The sequence below is a fragment of the Cupressus sempervirens genome, chromosome 8 (assembly GCF_028749045.1).
Source record: "Cupressus sempervirens isolate cs-2001-9-10 chromosome 8, ASM2874904v1, whole genome shotgun sequence".
Taxonomy (NCBI): Eukaryota; Viridiplantae; Streptophyta; class Pinopsida; order Cupressales; family Cupressaceae; genus Cupressus; species Cupressus sempervirens.
In genome coordinates, this window is record NC_143125.1 from 183,313,642 (window position 1) to 183,330,987 (window position 17,346).

The 17,346-nt window shown below is 34.9% G+C and overlaps 1 protein-coding gene across 2 annotated transcripts in view; it reads left to right on the plus strand.

Annotated features, from left to right (window-relative positions):
- The window catches only part of LOC149542161 (thioredoxin reductase NTRC-like), a 226,065-nt gene that overhangs the window by 77,188 nt on the left and 131,531 nt on the right, over nucleotides 1-17,346 (plus strand). For both annotated transcript variants that reach the window (XM_089797189.1, XM_089797190.1), the window contains one exon: nucleotides 3,690-3,966. In XM_089797189.1, the coding sequence (XP_089653315.1) occupies nucleotides 3,690-3,966 (277 nt within the window). The remainder of the gene's footprint in view (nucleotides 1-3,689; nucleotides 3,967-17,346) is intronic.

A 17,346-nucleotide genomic window follows, 5' to 3' on the forward strand; every position in this document is an offset into this window, starting at 1 on the left:
ACTAATACTGTCACAAGGTATTGTCCTGTTGTTATTTGATGTCTTCCATCTCCTTACAACTTAATTGTTCCAAATTGATTTTCTGCCACCATCTATGTTTCATGAACTTAGGGAGAAACATAGAGCTTCTTCTTTTGTTCAGACATTACAAAATAATAAAATATAGAACAAAGTTAACTTTTTTTGGTTGAAACTCAGCCTAAGCATAAGCTCCTCATGATCGATATCACTCAAACATAGTTTGTGATATGCTTGAAATTAATGGGACTTATAATGTATTCTAAGAAGCTGGATTCGTCCCCCGCTGCCTGGATTCGGGTCCGGGTCTGCATGGGTCCGGATTCGCCCCTGGGTTCGCTGCGGGTCCGGGCAGGGTCCTTAGTTTTGACTGTGGATTCATCTGGGTCCTTCCTGGAGCAAACCCGGATGAACCCATTGCAAACCCGGGGCTAAAACAACTTTAAGTTTTTTTAATTGTTTTCTTATGCAACTCTCAAAGGAACTTAATAAAAAACGTTTCACTCATCTAATCCCTTATGTCAAGGAGGAGGATGATGATATAGCAGCATATGGGACTTGTGGAACCAGTTTGGGTTCCAATGATGAAGATCTAGATATAGTTGTAGTTGGGGATGAAGCCATTGATCCCTCATTTTATGATAATCCATTTGACCCTTGAAGGGCATTTGATACTATGATTATTGATAAATTACTAAACACTTGTCATCTATCATCATGATTCAAACTTTATTATTTGATGAACTAGTCTTTGTTTTGCAATTTAGTAATTCAATGTATTATTTGATGAACTAGTCTATGTTTTGCAATTTAGTAATTCACTGTATAATTTTCTTTACAATCATGAAGATAGATTAATGAGTGAGTATTTAATGTTTATCATTGGCATTTGGAATTGATCAATGATCAAGCAACAATTGCCCATATTGTGAAATGACTTTGTTTTGCAACTATGCATTTTCTCTCATGTGTGTGTGTGTGTGTGTGTGTGTATATACACACACACACACTCACGAACCCACCCACGAACCCAAATGGGGAAATTTTTTTTTCCTGAACCGACGAACCCAAACCCTGAACCTGAACCCGTCCTTGAACCCGAATCGGCAACTTAGAATGTAATGTTTTAAATTTAGTTATCAGTCCAGTAAATTAGGTATTAAAAGTCTCTCTTCATGCACATGTCATCAAAACTTTTACATGTTACTAATTATCAAAAGGAATATGCATAACATTAATTAAGACACGCTAGATGCTATGGTTGTAAAGAAGTTAACCAATCCTTTCAAGTGTTATCTCTTACAATGCTAGTGAACACTCTTAGAGTGTGCTTTGATGATAAGGCCATAATTTTCATTTAGGACTCAAGATCAATTACCGTTTATATCAGAATAATAAAGAACAAGGCAATTGCTTATAGTGTGAGTCATCATATTGGAGAAACTTATGTTCAGTGAAGTTTGTATAGACAAAATTAGTCCAAATAATAGTACAGACTAAGATGCGACCCTGTTCCTAAAAGTAAGTTCCATCCAAACTTGATAGTGATCATATGCCAATATCAAAATTTCTTCGAGTTTTATATAAATACACATGCATGTATATTTTTTGTAGAGGAGTAAAACTTTGTGAAACTTGCCAATCTTCCTATTCATTTCAATACTTCCTTGTGGTTCTTGGCTTATAATGTGGCTTCACAAAGTAGCACCCAGGTTCCACATGTTAAATATTATTAGAATTTAGAAAGATCTATATTGTGTTATATGTATATAACTCCATATTATGATTCCTATTAATTCCCTTAATCTATATGATTCCTTTGATTGTTTAATGATTATTAGACTGTACTCTTTTCGATCAAAGAGTAGTTAAAATCAATCTATTAATATTATTGGACAATAAGGATGCTTGTTGTATACAATGTATAGTTACCAACATTTGCTTATATGATAACAAACTTTCTTTTGTAGTCAATATATTAGATGGCATGACTGTCGTTTAAACACAGGTCCAACCAATGATAGATCATAGGACATGTCTTGGAAGAGGCAGGCTCCAAGATTTTGACGATGTCTTGTAAAAATTTCCAGTTAGTTGAGAATTATAAGGAGTGAGGAAATTGTTAGGTTTGGCAGCTCCCTTAGCTAGCACTAAAAATGAAATGAATCTCTCCAATGGTAGGTTTGTTTACAAAATTTGCAAGTCTTTGAGTTGAAAGGATAGTCAAATGCAAATTATGTATTATTTCAAAATAAATTAATCATAGATCTTCATGTTAATATTGATAATCTTATTTTTTCTACAGTTCAGTTTTTTATTCCAGAGTTGATTTTTTTTTTCTGCTCGATAAAAGGCTTTCGCCATATTTTATTATTTCTACAATTCTCAATTTTTACAAATTTATCATTTTTACCCCATTTAAGTGTGGGCCCCAAGGAAAATAGAACGGGGAAGAAAATCCTTTGTGTAGCCCAGAACGTAATGTCCTGTATGAGATAAAATTGCCCTATTAAGTGTAGGTTCCAGAGTTGAATTTTTGTCCAAACAAATTTATTGATTTTATAGAGCCAATAGTGGAAAAAAATTTTCCATTTCACTTTGTGAACATGCCATGGATATGATTTAAGTGGTCAAGTATATGGTGTGGTTATTATAAGATTTTGTTCTGTGAGACATGCTTCACCATTTCCTAATAGGTAATCAATCACTCGTGGTGTTGTCATGAGCAGCTTCATCCACAATGATGGCAGTGAATGCATCTTGCAATTTGTTAGATGAGCCCTAGTTGTCACATATTAAAAATTGATCTGCAAGAAGCTGCCTCAATGAAAATTTGCAGAAAGTTAACAGCCATAGCCTATGGCTCTCATCATTTTCTGTTTTGCCAACAATTTGTTAATGAATACAGCTTGTTATTTATCGTTTTGCTGCCAACTTATTGTATATTGAAAATTAATTAAATGCAGTTGTCTAGATGAAATTATGTAGAAAGGTGTATTGAGAAGCATGTTTATATTGCTGATTCTGTAATGAGGCTATGTTAGGAAGACTGCTCAATTCTTTGTAGTAATAATGTTGATGTACTGAATTCTTCTATTGTTTATACTTTAAACCTTATTCCTGAATGCAGCTGATTTTTAGGTTTATACTTTTAACTAATAGCCTTGGAAAATGTCATGTTATCGTCAATTTACTCTGATTTTAAAAAAACTAGGTAGTGAAAGCTGTCAAATAAATGTGTCAAGGGCATCTTATGCCTAGGATGCTAGTAAAAATATTCTGAACCAGCCAAAATGCCTCTGTCACTGCCAAGTTTTTAATCAGCTTCTTCTCACTGAAATGTATTTACCTTCAAAGAACTGCTATCGAGAATTATAATTAATAGAGCATATTTAATCGTTGACCTTATAGGTGGAAATCACAAATGAGTAATTTCTTTGTTCAATGGCCCTGACAATACTTAACTAGTATACTACATGGTCAAACCATACCGAAAATCTTGTAGTTTTCTTTTAAAGGAGTTGTAATCCAGTTTGAGTTTCCATTCTTAATGCTTTGCTTGATCTACTATTTGCTTTTCAAATAAGTCACTGAGGAGAACATCGATGGTAAAAATTTCAGCGCCTTTAATGTTTCTGCTTAACAGGTTGGTTATGACGAATGTTTCACAGAATTTTCAACAATCCAAATGTAACTGTCCACTTCAACAAGGAAGTTGTTGACGTCATAGGCAATGAGAAAGGCCAGATATCTGGTCTGTTACTGAAAAGTACAAATACGAGTGAACAGATGGCACTGGATGTTAGAGGACTATTTTATGGGATCGGCCACACCCCCAACAGCCAATTACTACAAGGGCAAGTTGAACTGGACGCTTCTGGCTATGTGGTTGTGAAATGTGGAGTAAACACTTCTGTGGAAGGTGTCTTTGCAGCTGGTGATTTACAGGTACTTTTATAAAATGGATTGTTTTTCAGGCATTTTTGTCAGACTAGAAACATGTTCTTGATTTTGTTATTAGGAGACCCTTTGGCAGATGGAATATCTTAATCATAAAGTGAAAATCAATATGCAGAAATAGAAGCGTAGAAGGATGAAAATATTCATTAGGTATATGGTACTGTTTTCTCTCTTTGTTGTAATTGATTATCACTTGTTTTTTTGAATTACCGGTAGGTGAACTGAGTTGTTTGTAAACTATGATAAAACCCTCAGTCTCCTCGCCTTGTTGCAGGGTTTTGAAATGCTGTAAACTCTATAATCATGATATTTTAGATAATATATACATATACTAAATATATTTGTATACATATTGAATATAAGCACAGGTCTTTATTGCAGAAAAAATTAGATTTCCGCCACATATTTTTCTTGGACTTTCTTCATGCTAGATTCTATAATGGAAAAAAGCTGTTTTCTGATGTCCGACTTGGAGAAAGTTTACATAAAAGAAACTACTAAACAATAGATTAGAATTAGTGATATCAGTATGGTGAGTATTGATGTCTATCTCATGATAACGGTAGAGTATAATGGAACTGGCATTCAACCTTTAGGCCTTTAATTCATCAGTCAGCTCCTTTAATCAACGGAATTGTATTAGTACTTGTGGTAAATTATATAGAGACCAAGCCAACTGAACTTAAATCTACGTGTATGATCTATATGACAAGAATTCAATAATAATACTCAATTATCTTTCTTCTGAGGCAATTACTTGAAATTTCAGCAATGTGTGGTTTTCATGCTGGCATGTTGAACTTTGTGGCTCCAATCTGTAAACTATCAATCTTTATTAAATTGACCAAATTATTGTAGGCAATATTTTAAGAAACGCCTGTCAACCCATATGGTGGAAACCGCAATGAAGGGAGATAAAATTGGAAGGAAATGACTGATGGCTTGTCTATGAACTAGCTGAAATGGTAACTTTATAATTCAGTGGCCATTTTATAATAGTACAAAAACCTAGATATCTACGGGATTTGGTAATTGGCTGTTGGTAACTTAATAATACAAAAAATGGTAATTGGCTGTTGGTAATTTTTGAATCTTGTTTTTTGTCAATGGAAGAGGAAAAAATTTCTGTAATTCAATGTATAGAAGGATTAGCAGGGAACAGTTTAAAGAGGAAAAACTATCTCTGCAGCCATTCTGTGTATATGAATTTTCTAAGTTGCCGGTTCGGGTTTGGGTTCAAAGAACCGGTTTGCGGGTATGGCAAAATTTTGAAATGGGGTTTGGGTTTGTTAGTACAAAAACATATAACAATGTGTAATAACCCCAACGAGTTATAACTTCCAACTTGTACATTTACTCAACACACTCATGCAAATAGTTGACATAAATGCAATGCTTTGATACTGCAGAAAGAACTCTAATGGTTCGACCTCAAATTCACTGTCCCTGGATTGTTTTGTTCTTGCAAAAGTTTATGTTTTCTCTGCTTATTCCGTAATTCATACCTTTTTGGAATTTTAAAACAATATATGAAACAGAAATACAATGCTTGAAGCTCAATTTGCAAAATACCACATTGTACTTACAGAATAGATTCATTAATAGCATACACAAAAACAGTATCACGCTAGAAGAATTTATTTGAAAACAATATTTAAGAAACCTGTAATGTTTTTGCTTGCATATAAAATATCCTAGATTTGATCACAGCCTTAAGAAATCAATCAGTGATGGCTTTTAATAATAAAAAACTTTGAATTAAGGCACTGAACAACCAAAACGTGCTTCCGTATAGTCTAACGCTTCCGTGTGCAACCAAATGCAGCCTCCCAGAACAAATTTCATGCCAAAATAGATGCTATAAATAGTAAGTGTGTCAATCTGACTCAAACAGGGAGCAATTCTGAACAACCTTGACCTCCAAAGTGGGAATTGCCCTTAGGCTCTACCACTAAGACCTTGTAACTGATTGACTTAGCCTGCGAGGGCCACTGATAGACAAGTCTGAACCACCGACTACGGTGAGGTAAAATGGGGAATTACAAAATGATATACACACACGTGTATGCAGCCTAGAAGCATGAATTAAGATTAGAACCCCACATAGTACTATAAAACAGTAAAAGCACAATGAATTTGTAATCATTGCATCATATTAACATCAATAAATTAAAATAATAATATTGAGTTCTAGTATCAAGGTTTTGACTTTCAACAATTGAATCTTTATGCTAAGTTTCAATCATTGAATGGATTATCTAAATCTTCATCTTCTTCTTCATCAAAGGTATTAATTGATTCACAAATATTGCTAATGCTAACGGGATCAACTACACCAATAACGTTCTCTCTTTATAGTTCCTGAAATGCTTATTACTTTTTCACTTTACAGAGGGCTTGTTTGTTGAAATTTATATCCTACTTGAAAAATGCTATAAAAGTAGTTTGCAGCTCCCTTCATCTATTAAAGATATTGTTTCATGTTTAAAATCTGATTTATCACTATAGAGAGCTTCCAATCAATCGGACAGGGGTTATTATCAGCAAATGGATATAAAAATTTCACTGGAAGAAATCACGAGGACCAGTTATAATTTAATGTGATAAATATCTGAGCTTCAACAAATTTTGTTTTGTAATGTTAAAGATCTTATTAAAATTCTGTAATAATTGTTTTTCACTCTAAATTATCTAAGTTGCCGATACAGATACGGGTACAGGTACGGGAACGTGGGTACGGTATGCTGGTACGCCACATTTTTTTGGGGAGGTAAGGTACGTTTGGGTACGCTAATAAAGAAAAATAAATAAAAAATAAAAAATCATACCTATATCAATATTTGAAGCCTTAAAAATTTAGAATAACACGTCATGCATGATAATTTGATAAACAAAACTCAGAATTTTCATTAATAATTTAATATTACTAATTCAAAATATGATAATTTACTATCAATATGTCGAAACTTGAATTTTATGATAGATATATCAAATTGAAATTCAGTGTTTGTTGGGTCAACATTAAAATCTAGTAGTTGTGGAGACTGAAAAGCAGCAATGCACAGAAAAGAAAAACAATAATACCAAATCAATATTCAAGAATCAGAACAAAAAAGAAATCATAATTTGGAACAGAACATACGCTGTTATAAGGCAGAAAAATAGGATTTATTATTTTTTGAACTTCTGATTACATCTTTTGAACTGCATAAGACTGTAAAATATATGAAGAAGAGCAATCAAATGCTCTCACCCCTGAACTGCCCAGTATGCATTCACATGCACGCAGAAATTTAAGTAAAAACTACACTAATGAAGGGAATGAACTGAGGTTTAACTAACTAACAATAAGTAAAAAATGACTAATGACTTCTGGAAACAACAATTTGCCTTATTGCATGGAGCAAACAACACGAAGATTAAATAAAAGTTAAAACAAACTAAAGAAAGCCATTCCTAGTTGCCAGTAATTTTGTGACTGACTGAATGCATGGTGTTGTTCATCTAGTTAGCTGCAGCATCAATCTTTATAGTAGTTACTAACTGTGCATCATATAAGTTCATAACATCATCATTGACAATAGATGATGTATGCAGATTAGAATCACAGGCAACCCCACAATCACTTGCACTAGGACAGTTGCTATCCGTCTGCACGTGCAGTAAAGATTGTGTTGCAGCTGAAAAATCCAAATCAGTTCTTTCTGGATCTACATCCCAATACTTTATGCCCCCTTCCTTGTACTCATTGTGACTGTGAGTTAGAAGGCGCAAGTTGGAATGCACATAAACTAGTTCTTCTGCCTTACTTGCTGCCAATCGATTGCGTTTCACTGAGTGAATAAAGGAGTATGTACTCCAATTTCGCTCAGATGAAGAGGAACTAGCAACCGATTGAGTCAAAGGGAGTGTCATAAAAAATTGTCAGTCAAAATAAAGTTAATATTTTTTGTCAATTTACAAATAGTAAGCAATATAAATAAAAATTTATAGGGTGCTATAAAAATAGAAAAACTTGTGATAAAATTTTGATTGCAAGAGTTTGGAGGTGCGGTGATGTATGGCCATTAAGGTACCACCAAGCATGAGCATCCTTCGTATACTTGTTACGGAGAGCGGAAGCACTTTGACCATTAGAAGCTACAAAATCAGCAAACTCACTCGTAACTATATTCTCCATTTCACGATCCGGGAAGAGTTTTGTAAGTGCTTTCCTGCATCCTTCACCAACTTCCACATCTTTGTATGGTGGCACCCTTGATGGCATAGCAAGAATTTCATCGCTATAAAATTTGGGAGTCAAGGCAAATGCAAGAAGATGAAGTGGGGTGGTCATTTTATTACACCGCTCAACACAAATTGTCTGCACCTCTTTGAAGAAAGTTTCTTCAGGATCTTGCTCCTTTTGATTGATGATGTGTCTCATTTTCTCAAGCATCGAGTCAATTCCATCATATACCTCTCCCAAACATGGATGATCCGTGTCGGTATAACGAATCATACTCATGATGGGCTCAGTGAAACTAAGAAGATATTCCACTCGTTCCCACCAAGTGTCATCTAGGATCATTCGTTTTACGTTTATTGCCCTCTTAGTACTGGATTGCCTCCATAGTGACCAGCTTTGACTAATAACCATGCTAGCAAGTGATTCTCGCACCTTCACAAGTCGCCTCAAGACGATTGTGTTTGATGCAAATCGGGTCTCAACAACCTATTCAACATAAAAAATTAAAATTAAAAGACAAAGATGCATTCAGGTTTAAAATCTAAATTCATACTAAAGTGAAATACAAAATTCAAAAGTTGAAGTGTTTCAATTACCTTTAGTAACTCCAACTGCGAAAATGATCTAAAAATGGCTTGTGACATGTGATGGTTTGTGATGAACATTTAGATCTCTTCAGCTTCTGCATAGGTTTCTTTGATCCAATTTACTTTCGTACCCAACTTCTGTAGCATGAGGTTTAGAGAGTGCACTGCACAAGGTGTCCAAAATATGTGATCAAACCGCGTCTCAATCAACATCCCTGCTGCTTTACAATTCTTTGCATTATCTGTTATTACTTGGACAACATTTTGAGGGCCAATATCCTGAATGCACTGTATAAGGATGTTAGCGATAAATTGTGCATCCTTTACTTGCCCTTCACAATCCACAGCTTTAAGAAACATTGCTCCTTTAGGGCACATTGCAATCACGTTGATTAATGGCCGATTTTTGGCATCCTTCCACCCATCAGAAATAATTGACACCCCTGTTTGTTTCCGTGAGTTTCTAATAGGAGCCAAGGTAGTGTCTATGCTTTTTACCTCCTTTTCTAGTAAAGTGCTACGCACCTTTTCATATCTTGGCCCCATGTACCCTTTTGGAGCTTCATTTACTTTTCTCAACATATCCTGCCAATATGGTGATCGTTCAACATTAAATGACAAACCATTTGCATATAAACATCTTGCAACACTTTGATCTGCAATCTCTCTTGCATCATTCTTAAATGCTCTCTCTAATGGCCCCTTGCTTCTCTTTCCCTTGACATGTTCTTCTTCAGTTCTATCCAAAAATGGGTGGCTCTCTACTACAACATCAGGGAAGTCATGAGATGGAGGAGGTTGCCTACTTGATTTCTTCCCTTTCTTCAAAGGATGGTTTGTGCCACGTGAAACTCTTGCATTTGCTTCCTCTTGCTCTCTAATATATCCTGCAATTTGTTGAGGTGGTAATCCATTACCATCCTCTCCAGGACATGCTTTGATACCCTGTTGAGGAATCACACATAAATGGGCTTTCACACGACTATATGAACTTTTGTACCTCACATTACAAAAATTGCATATCCATACAAATGTTCCACCCCCTTTTACTTGTTCTATCATTTGTACATATTTCCATAAAGGTGAGTTTGGATCAGTTTTGAAGGTGGATGAGCTAACATTAGTTGCCATAATCCTGTTAACAAAGATTTCAAAACCAATTATTAAATAATAAATGTGAAATATTTGATCAGTTATCAAAGTATAATTTATAATTTATAATACAAGATTTATATTACTATTTATTTAAATTTTAACATTTCTATTACTATTTTTTTAATATTTTAATTATTTTATTAATATATTATTATACAATATAATAAATTAGTCCCTATCAAAAAGCAATTTAGTCTATATTTGTAATTTTTAATTTTACTATAATGTAAATAACTAAATTTATTTATGTTTATAAATATTTTAAATTAACATTGTTAAATTCCATATATGAAAATAAATTAATAAACATTGAAAAATAATTTATAGATAAAAAAATATATTGAAACACAATATGAATTAATTGGACATTAAATTTCATTATATATGAATATAAATTAATAAACATTGTTAGCTTTGTAACTTGTAAGTTTAATTAAAACTATTTATAAATTTAATTCATTAACGACTCAACTATTACCTATTATTTTAAAAAATTTTACAAAATAAATACGGTAATACTCTTAAGATTGAAAATATTATTCTAAAAAAACTTTACAAAATTTAAAAAATATGAATAAAACTTTACAAAACTACAAAATAATAATTTCATATTATTCTTTCTTAACTTTACAAAAATTAAAAATATTACAAAATTTAAAACGCAGATCGCAGGTTTTGCGAACACGCCGTGACCAACAATCACTGTCGCGACCTCCGTTCTGCCTGGTTATTGCCGTGACCCGTCCTCTGGCTGCCCTTCGTCCTCCAGCAAAAGGCGAACAGTCGTGAACCGTCTGGCTGCCCTTCGTCCTGCAAACTGCAAACAATTAAAATGCCATCTTCGTCTTGCAAACGACAAACAATTAAAATGCCCTCTGCAAATGCAAACGACCTGTGGTGTGGCGAAATTCTAAGCATGACGTCTATTTAACTATCAAATCCTGCTGCAACGAATTAGAAGTTCTATTTTACGGCTATCAAATTGGGAAAAATCATTTCCAAAATCGTGCAGCCTTCCTGGAATCGCTGTAGAAAAAACACATTCCAAGTATCATTCGAATCCATACAGATTTGTTTTGGAAATTTCCGAATAGATGTTAGATTCGACCGGATTTGGTGGGATTTTCACTGAAACGTTTCAGCTTAGCAAAAAACGCATCCATGGCGAATTTGGAAGGTATTTTAATTGTATCCGTTTTTGATACGATTCGTACCTGGAAACGACAGCACAAAGGGGCCGAATCTGCAACTTAGTAAATTATAGAATGTCTCTCAGTGGAATTGCACTTGATTTTTATTTGGTCTGTGCTGGTTTGGTCCGGATGAACCAACTTGCTTGGGTACGAACCTTGATTGAACCCACTGACAAACTGGACCAGGACAATGGATTGGTTTGAAATTAGCCCGGTCCAGAGGCTAGGGGGCAAACCAAATAGCTTAGTGTATTTATTATGTGTGTATGTTTGGATGAAGTGTATGCTAGTATCATCCTTGCAACATTATTTTGCAAGCTGATTTGTGGTCCTTGTCCTCTAAAACATCTGGAATTGGAGACAAAGGAGCAACACTCTACACAATAGAATCATTGCTATACTTGTATAATTTATTTTAATCAATTGTAAGCGAAGTATATAACAAACAATTTTATTTGCAGTGTTCCATAGGTGAGTGTGCAAATGCCTACTGTAACTGAAGTTGCAAGGGCAATGAGGAGACAATCAGCTATAGGCTTGTTTTCCTAAAGTGTGAATAAGTTGGTGATTAGAAATTTATGATATTTCGATCAAGATTCACCTATGTAGTAACTTGAGTCAAACTTAGTGACCCATGTTTCATGAGTAGTGGTTTACAAGAACCAATCTCTTATGAGAATGAAAGGACCACTTAGCACACATTGCATCTAGGTGATGCTAACAGAGGTGTAGCAATGGGACTTCTCGAGATGTCACCCATCTAGTACTACTCTAGATCGAGTGCGCTTAACTACGGAGTTTCCTCCATGGTTAAGCCCACTTTGCTTGTAACCCCATTTGCAAAATGTTCAACAAGTGTTGTTCCTTCTGAACCATTCATTAGAAAGCCCCATAAGCTCATCAATTCATAAGTAGGAGGTATGTCCCATAGAAAGTCAAATTATGATATTTCTATAAGGATTTTACTATGTAGTAATTTGAGTCAAACTCATTGATCCATGTTTAATGAGTAGTAGTTCATAAGAACCCATCTCTCATGAGGATGAATGGAACATTTAGCGTGCATTGCATCTAGGTGATGGTCACAGAGGTGAAGCAGTGGGACTTCTCAGGAGGTGACCCATCCGAGTACTACTCTAGCCCGAGCACACTTAACTAAGGAGTTTCCTCTATGGTTAAGCTCACTCTGCTTGCAACCCCATTTGCAAAACCTTTAGTAAGTGTCGTGCCTTGTGAACCATTCATTAGAAAGCCCCTTAAACTCTTCAATTAATACGTAGGAGATATTTTCCATTAGTCAAATCATGATATTTTTCACCAGGATTCAATTGTGTACTAATTTGAGACAAACTCATTCACTCATGTTTCATGAGTAGTGGTTCACAAGAACCCATCTCTCACGGGAATGAACACTGAGGTATCCTTATTTGAATTGTGGTGGAAAATATCTCCTACTTATCAATTGGAGATTCATCACAATTTTCTGTTTGTTGCGTATGACTTGTGAAAAATAAGGAGATGTGCACTTCCAGATGTGTATAAGATTCCAAAATTGTACTGCATTGTTACCCATCGAATGGGTTGCCCAGTCAAAACATGAATGTTTGCATGGTACTTAATATTGTCATGGTTATGGTAACTTAAATTTGAATTCGAAGGTATGGTGTTATGATACCCACAAGATATAGATTATGGATAGATCATAGATGGTACAAGTAAATTTAAAGTCATTATTTGAAAACCCATGTGAGTAATATATGGAATGACCAATCTTGTCATCACTTGTGTGGGAGTATATGCATGCACTTGGAACAATCAGGAACACATTATAGTTATGCATCGACAATTAGTTATTTCAGTTAATTTATGACAATCTTATGGCTGTTTTGCAAGGCAAATTTTTATATAGCATCCTATCCATTACTAATGTGATAAGTGAGTTACCAAACAAGAATTTGATATGAATGCCAGGATGGATAGAAAACATTACAGTCTAAGAGAGTCTTTAGCTGGGGAGATATTGTTTATACTTTTTAACAGTTCAACATATAGCACATCAATTTACCCTGAAATGAGTAGCAATAAATTCTGCAAACAGTTACTTGAATTGTCTGATACTAGTATGTGGCTGTAGTTTAGATTCAAAATTTGAAATTTGGTATGACTGGTGGACTGTGCTCCTTATAGGTTTATGGTGGTAAATATTGCACTTCAGTGTAGACTTGGGGCAAAATACTTTCTTGTTTTTTTGAGGAATAATTATGTGAGCTACCTGCAGTAAAATTATGAACCTGTGTTAGAAATAGATAATACTGGGGGGGGGGGGGGGGGTGAATCAGTATGCTACAAACTTTTGTCCACAATTGGATATTATTATTTACTTTACAACATGCATATGAAAGTAAACCAATAATGCTGAACAGTAATTAAAACCATACACAGAGAGAACTCATAACACCATTATTTGTGAGCTAGGGAAAACTTGGCCAACCCGGTGGGGATGGTACCACAAAATGATCCACTAAGCAAAAGTATCCGGTTAAGGATATTGACCCTGTTAGGAGTCTATTAAGTATAGATAGTGTCTCGAGTCCTTTTTAGAGGACTAGGCCTTGTTAAAAGCCTCAACCTTATTAGGAGTTGCTTTAACCCTGTTAGGAGTTGGTAGTACAATTACAATTATACAAGATGAGCCCATTACCAAACATGCAATACACAATTTAAGCTTCTTTAAAAAAGATATACATACAATACTGTCTTACTGCTGTACTTCGCAATTCCTCTGATCATACATCAGATCTTGCATCCTTCAAGGTTCACATAACACATATAGATGCTTCACATAAGTTCACATCTTATTACTTCACACACACATAACTGCGCAAGTTATGATCTTTACTTATACCTTTCCTTTTAGCAAACTCTGTTCAGTCGGCCTTGATGCTTCAACACATTTGGTAAATTGCAAAATTAACTCAAGGTTAACATCTAGGATGTCATCCCATCATAGTAAAATAATTATTTTGTTACCAAAACAATTCCTTAAGTTATAATACTCAATCGTTTGCTATGCTTTGTTCTACCTTGCTAATTACCTCTACTGGTAATTCTTCTGTAATTATTTTCGTACCGTCCATACACATCTGCGCACTGCCACGCGTCATCATGGCACTGTCAACTATCCTTCCTTAACTGCGCACGTGTCAACTCAGACTCTGTCATCCGTACTCACATAATCTATCTTTGTGCTGCTACAACTGTCTAATACTTAGACAATTTTCTATCTCTGATTTCATAAAGAAATACTAAAGTATATGTTGCCATAAATGACCACCAAACCAACAAAGTACTCAACTGACTTAACCATATTGTCAACAAATTCCCCCCTTTGGCATTGATGGAAATGTATGGGAAAATTGGCTATGTCCCAAACTGTTGATCAAAACTGTGGCCTTAACAAAGTTTCAAAACTTCAAAATTTTATTCAAAACTTGGATCATTACATAATTGCATATTACCATCTTTCCTTATCTCTCCTATTACAATGATTTCCTATATACATAGCTCAGCTTCCCTTACATATATATACATCTTTTACATTCCTTATCTATACAATTTATATAATTTTCCTTTACATTCTTCTCCCCCTTTGACATCAATGACCAAGGTGTCCAAAATATTATATTTACAAGACAAAATTGTTACCTTTTCCTTTTCTAATTTGAGATTCTTGATATGCAATTTGCAAAATCAAGTTTCAGCCTCTCAAGCTCCTTCTTCTAGTTTTCTTTTACTGTATCTGATATGCTGATGAGTGTGCATAATGCATATGATGCAACTTCTACTGCGCTCAAGTCTGTGTAGGCAAATTTGTCATAGGATGCCTTTGTTGCAAGGCACTCCTCCAATTGCCTCTGCAAAATACTGATTTTAGGAGATAAGTATTTTCTAAGAATAGAGAATCTTTTTATTACCTTTTCCTTGTCATGTTCAAGACCTTTGATTGCATTGTGAACTGCCTCCATGTCTGTCTCAATATCTTCAACTCTTTCATTTGGCTGCTGCAATTTGATAGTGAGTGTTTGAAGCTCACTCATTCTGCCTTTGACCTTGTCATCAAATTCTGTCAGGTAATTGTATGACATTGCACATTGTCCATACAATTTATTTCCTTCATCTATGCTCTTCCTCAACTCCTTAATGCAAACATTCAAGTTTTGCAAGTCATTTCTCACATTTGTACATACTGTATCAAATAATGTTGCATCATGCTTGATTTGTGCTTGTACCAAAGCAATGTTAGATATAGTGGTGAACTCAACATCAAAGGTCTTACCATTTCCTTGGCCTTTTTCTGAATGTCTGTCTTTGCAATACTTGTTTGCACTGTCTTTTGCATTCTTTCTAGAACTTCTGCCAAAGTTCTCTCTAAGTTCTTAACATATTTATTCTTTTGAAGTAATTTGCTCAGAGATGTCATCAGACTCTTCTGATCATCATCATCATCAGATGCTATAGTAATGTAGTGATTACTACTGCTGGGGTTACTGCTGGGACAGGTGTAATTTCTGGTGCAACATAAGGTATATCAGCCTCATGCTGGAATATGACCTTGTCTACTTCAGTATCTGTATGTTTGAGTTGTGGCTGGAAGATGCTTTCTTGCATCGCAACTTTCCAAACACCTCTTACTACAACTTTCCTTGCCTCTTCTTCCTTCCTTCTGTCTTCCTTTTCTTTCTTTCTTTCCTTTTTTTTTCTCTTCTCTTCAATCCTCTCCTTTTCTTTTCTTCTTCTTCAACTTTTCCCTTCTCTTCTTCCTCATCATTTTCTTCATTTGAACTAGTGTACTCAGTTATATTGCCAACAATATTTGTGCCAAGATCCTTGAAAGAATCTTCTTCCTCATCATCAATTGTTATATTAGTGCTATCCACTTGCATGGATTCAGTATCAATCACTATATGTGGAGGTGAGTCAATTTTTTGAGTTTCCTCAGCTTCTTCTTCACCAACACTAGGTGTACTGGCGTCAATATGCACAGAGCTTCCTCCTTCTGATTGTGCACTCTCCTTAGTGGCTAAAGGCATAGAAATGAAACTGACTATGGCTTCTTCAGTTTCTTTTTTTACCTCTTCATGGTTTCCTCCCATTAGAAAAATTGCCCTCCTCTTGTTTCATAGCAAGGGCTCAATGCGTGCCAAAATATTCTTCATATCATCATCATTATTTACAACAGATAGTTTCTTTACTAGATGAACTCTTATATTCTTATCTTCTTCTATTACTCTTCTCTTTTTGTTCACTAGTCTGTTATACAAATCTGTAGGAATCTTATCCTGAATACTATCAAATCTTTTATTTCTCAGAATCATTTTTCTCACTACAACATTTTCTAACTGCCTTCTATCAATATTATTATACAAGCTTAATATTTTTTAAATTGAGCAAAATTGTCATTTTGAATGATTTGTACATTTGACTTTTCCATTTTGGGTTTCCAAGCTTTCTTACCAATTGATGTTCTGCCCTCACCAACTACCTCTTCTACTGCCTTCTCCTTACTCTCTTCCTTAGATTCATAAGATTCACTGATCTGCAATGTTTTTCTTCTCCTTCCCGGACCACTGGTGGTCTGCTTGGTCCTCTTCTTAGGGGATGGTGTAGATTCTTGCTTAACCTTCACCAATCTTTTTGATTTCCTCTGAGCATATTATATTATTACCACATCTTCATTAGACTAATCCTTCTGTCTAGGTTGTTCTTTAACAGGTTGCACTTGTGCAACTGCGGCATAGGGTACACTTGGAATTTGTGCTGATGGTCCAACAACAATAATTCCTTCATTAGGTCCAGCTACAGTAAGGGGTCTAGCTACTAATAATTCTGTTTTCCCTCTGGCATTCATATCCTTGGCAATACCTAAGGCTTCATCGTAGTCTTCTCTGGTCATCCCAGTTTCTTTGAGAATAGCCTCTATCTTCTTTTGAACATTCTTTTTAACTTCCTTTATCTTTTCTTCATAGTGAATTGCAGTATTATCTTCGCATATCCCTTAATAAGTTCTTCACTCATTTCATCACTCATAGGTTCTATGAATTTTACTCTAGGTTCCACCGCCTCCATACAAGTTGTCTGTTTCTACCATAAAGAAAATTTACCCTTGAATTGTGATTGAGTTTATACCCAATAATCTTGCTCAAAG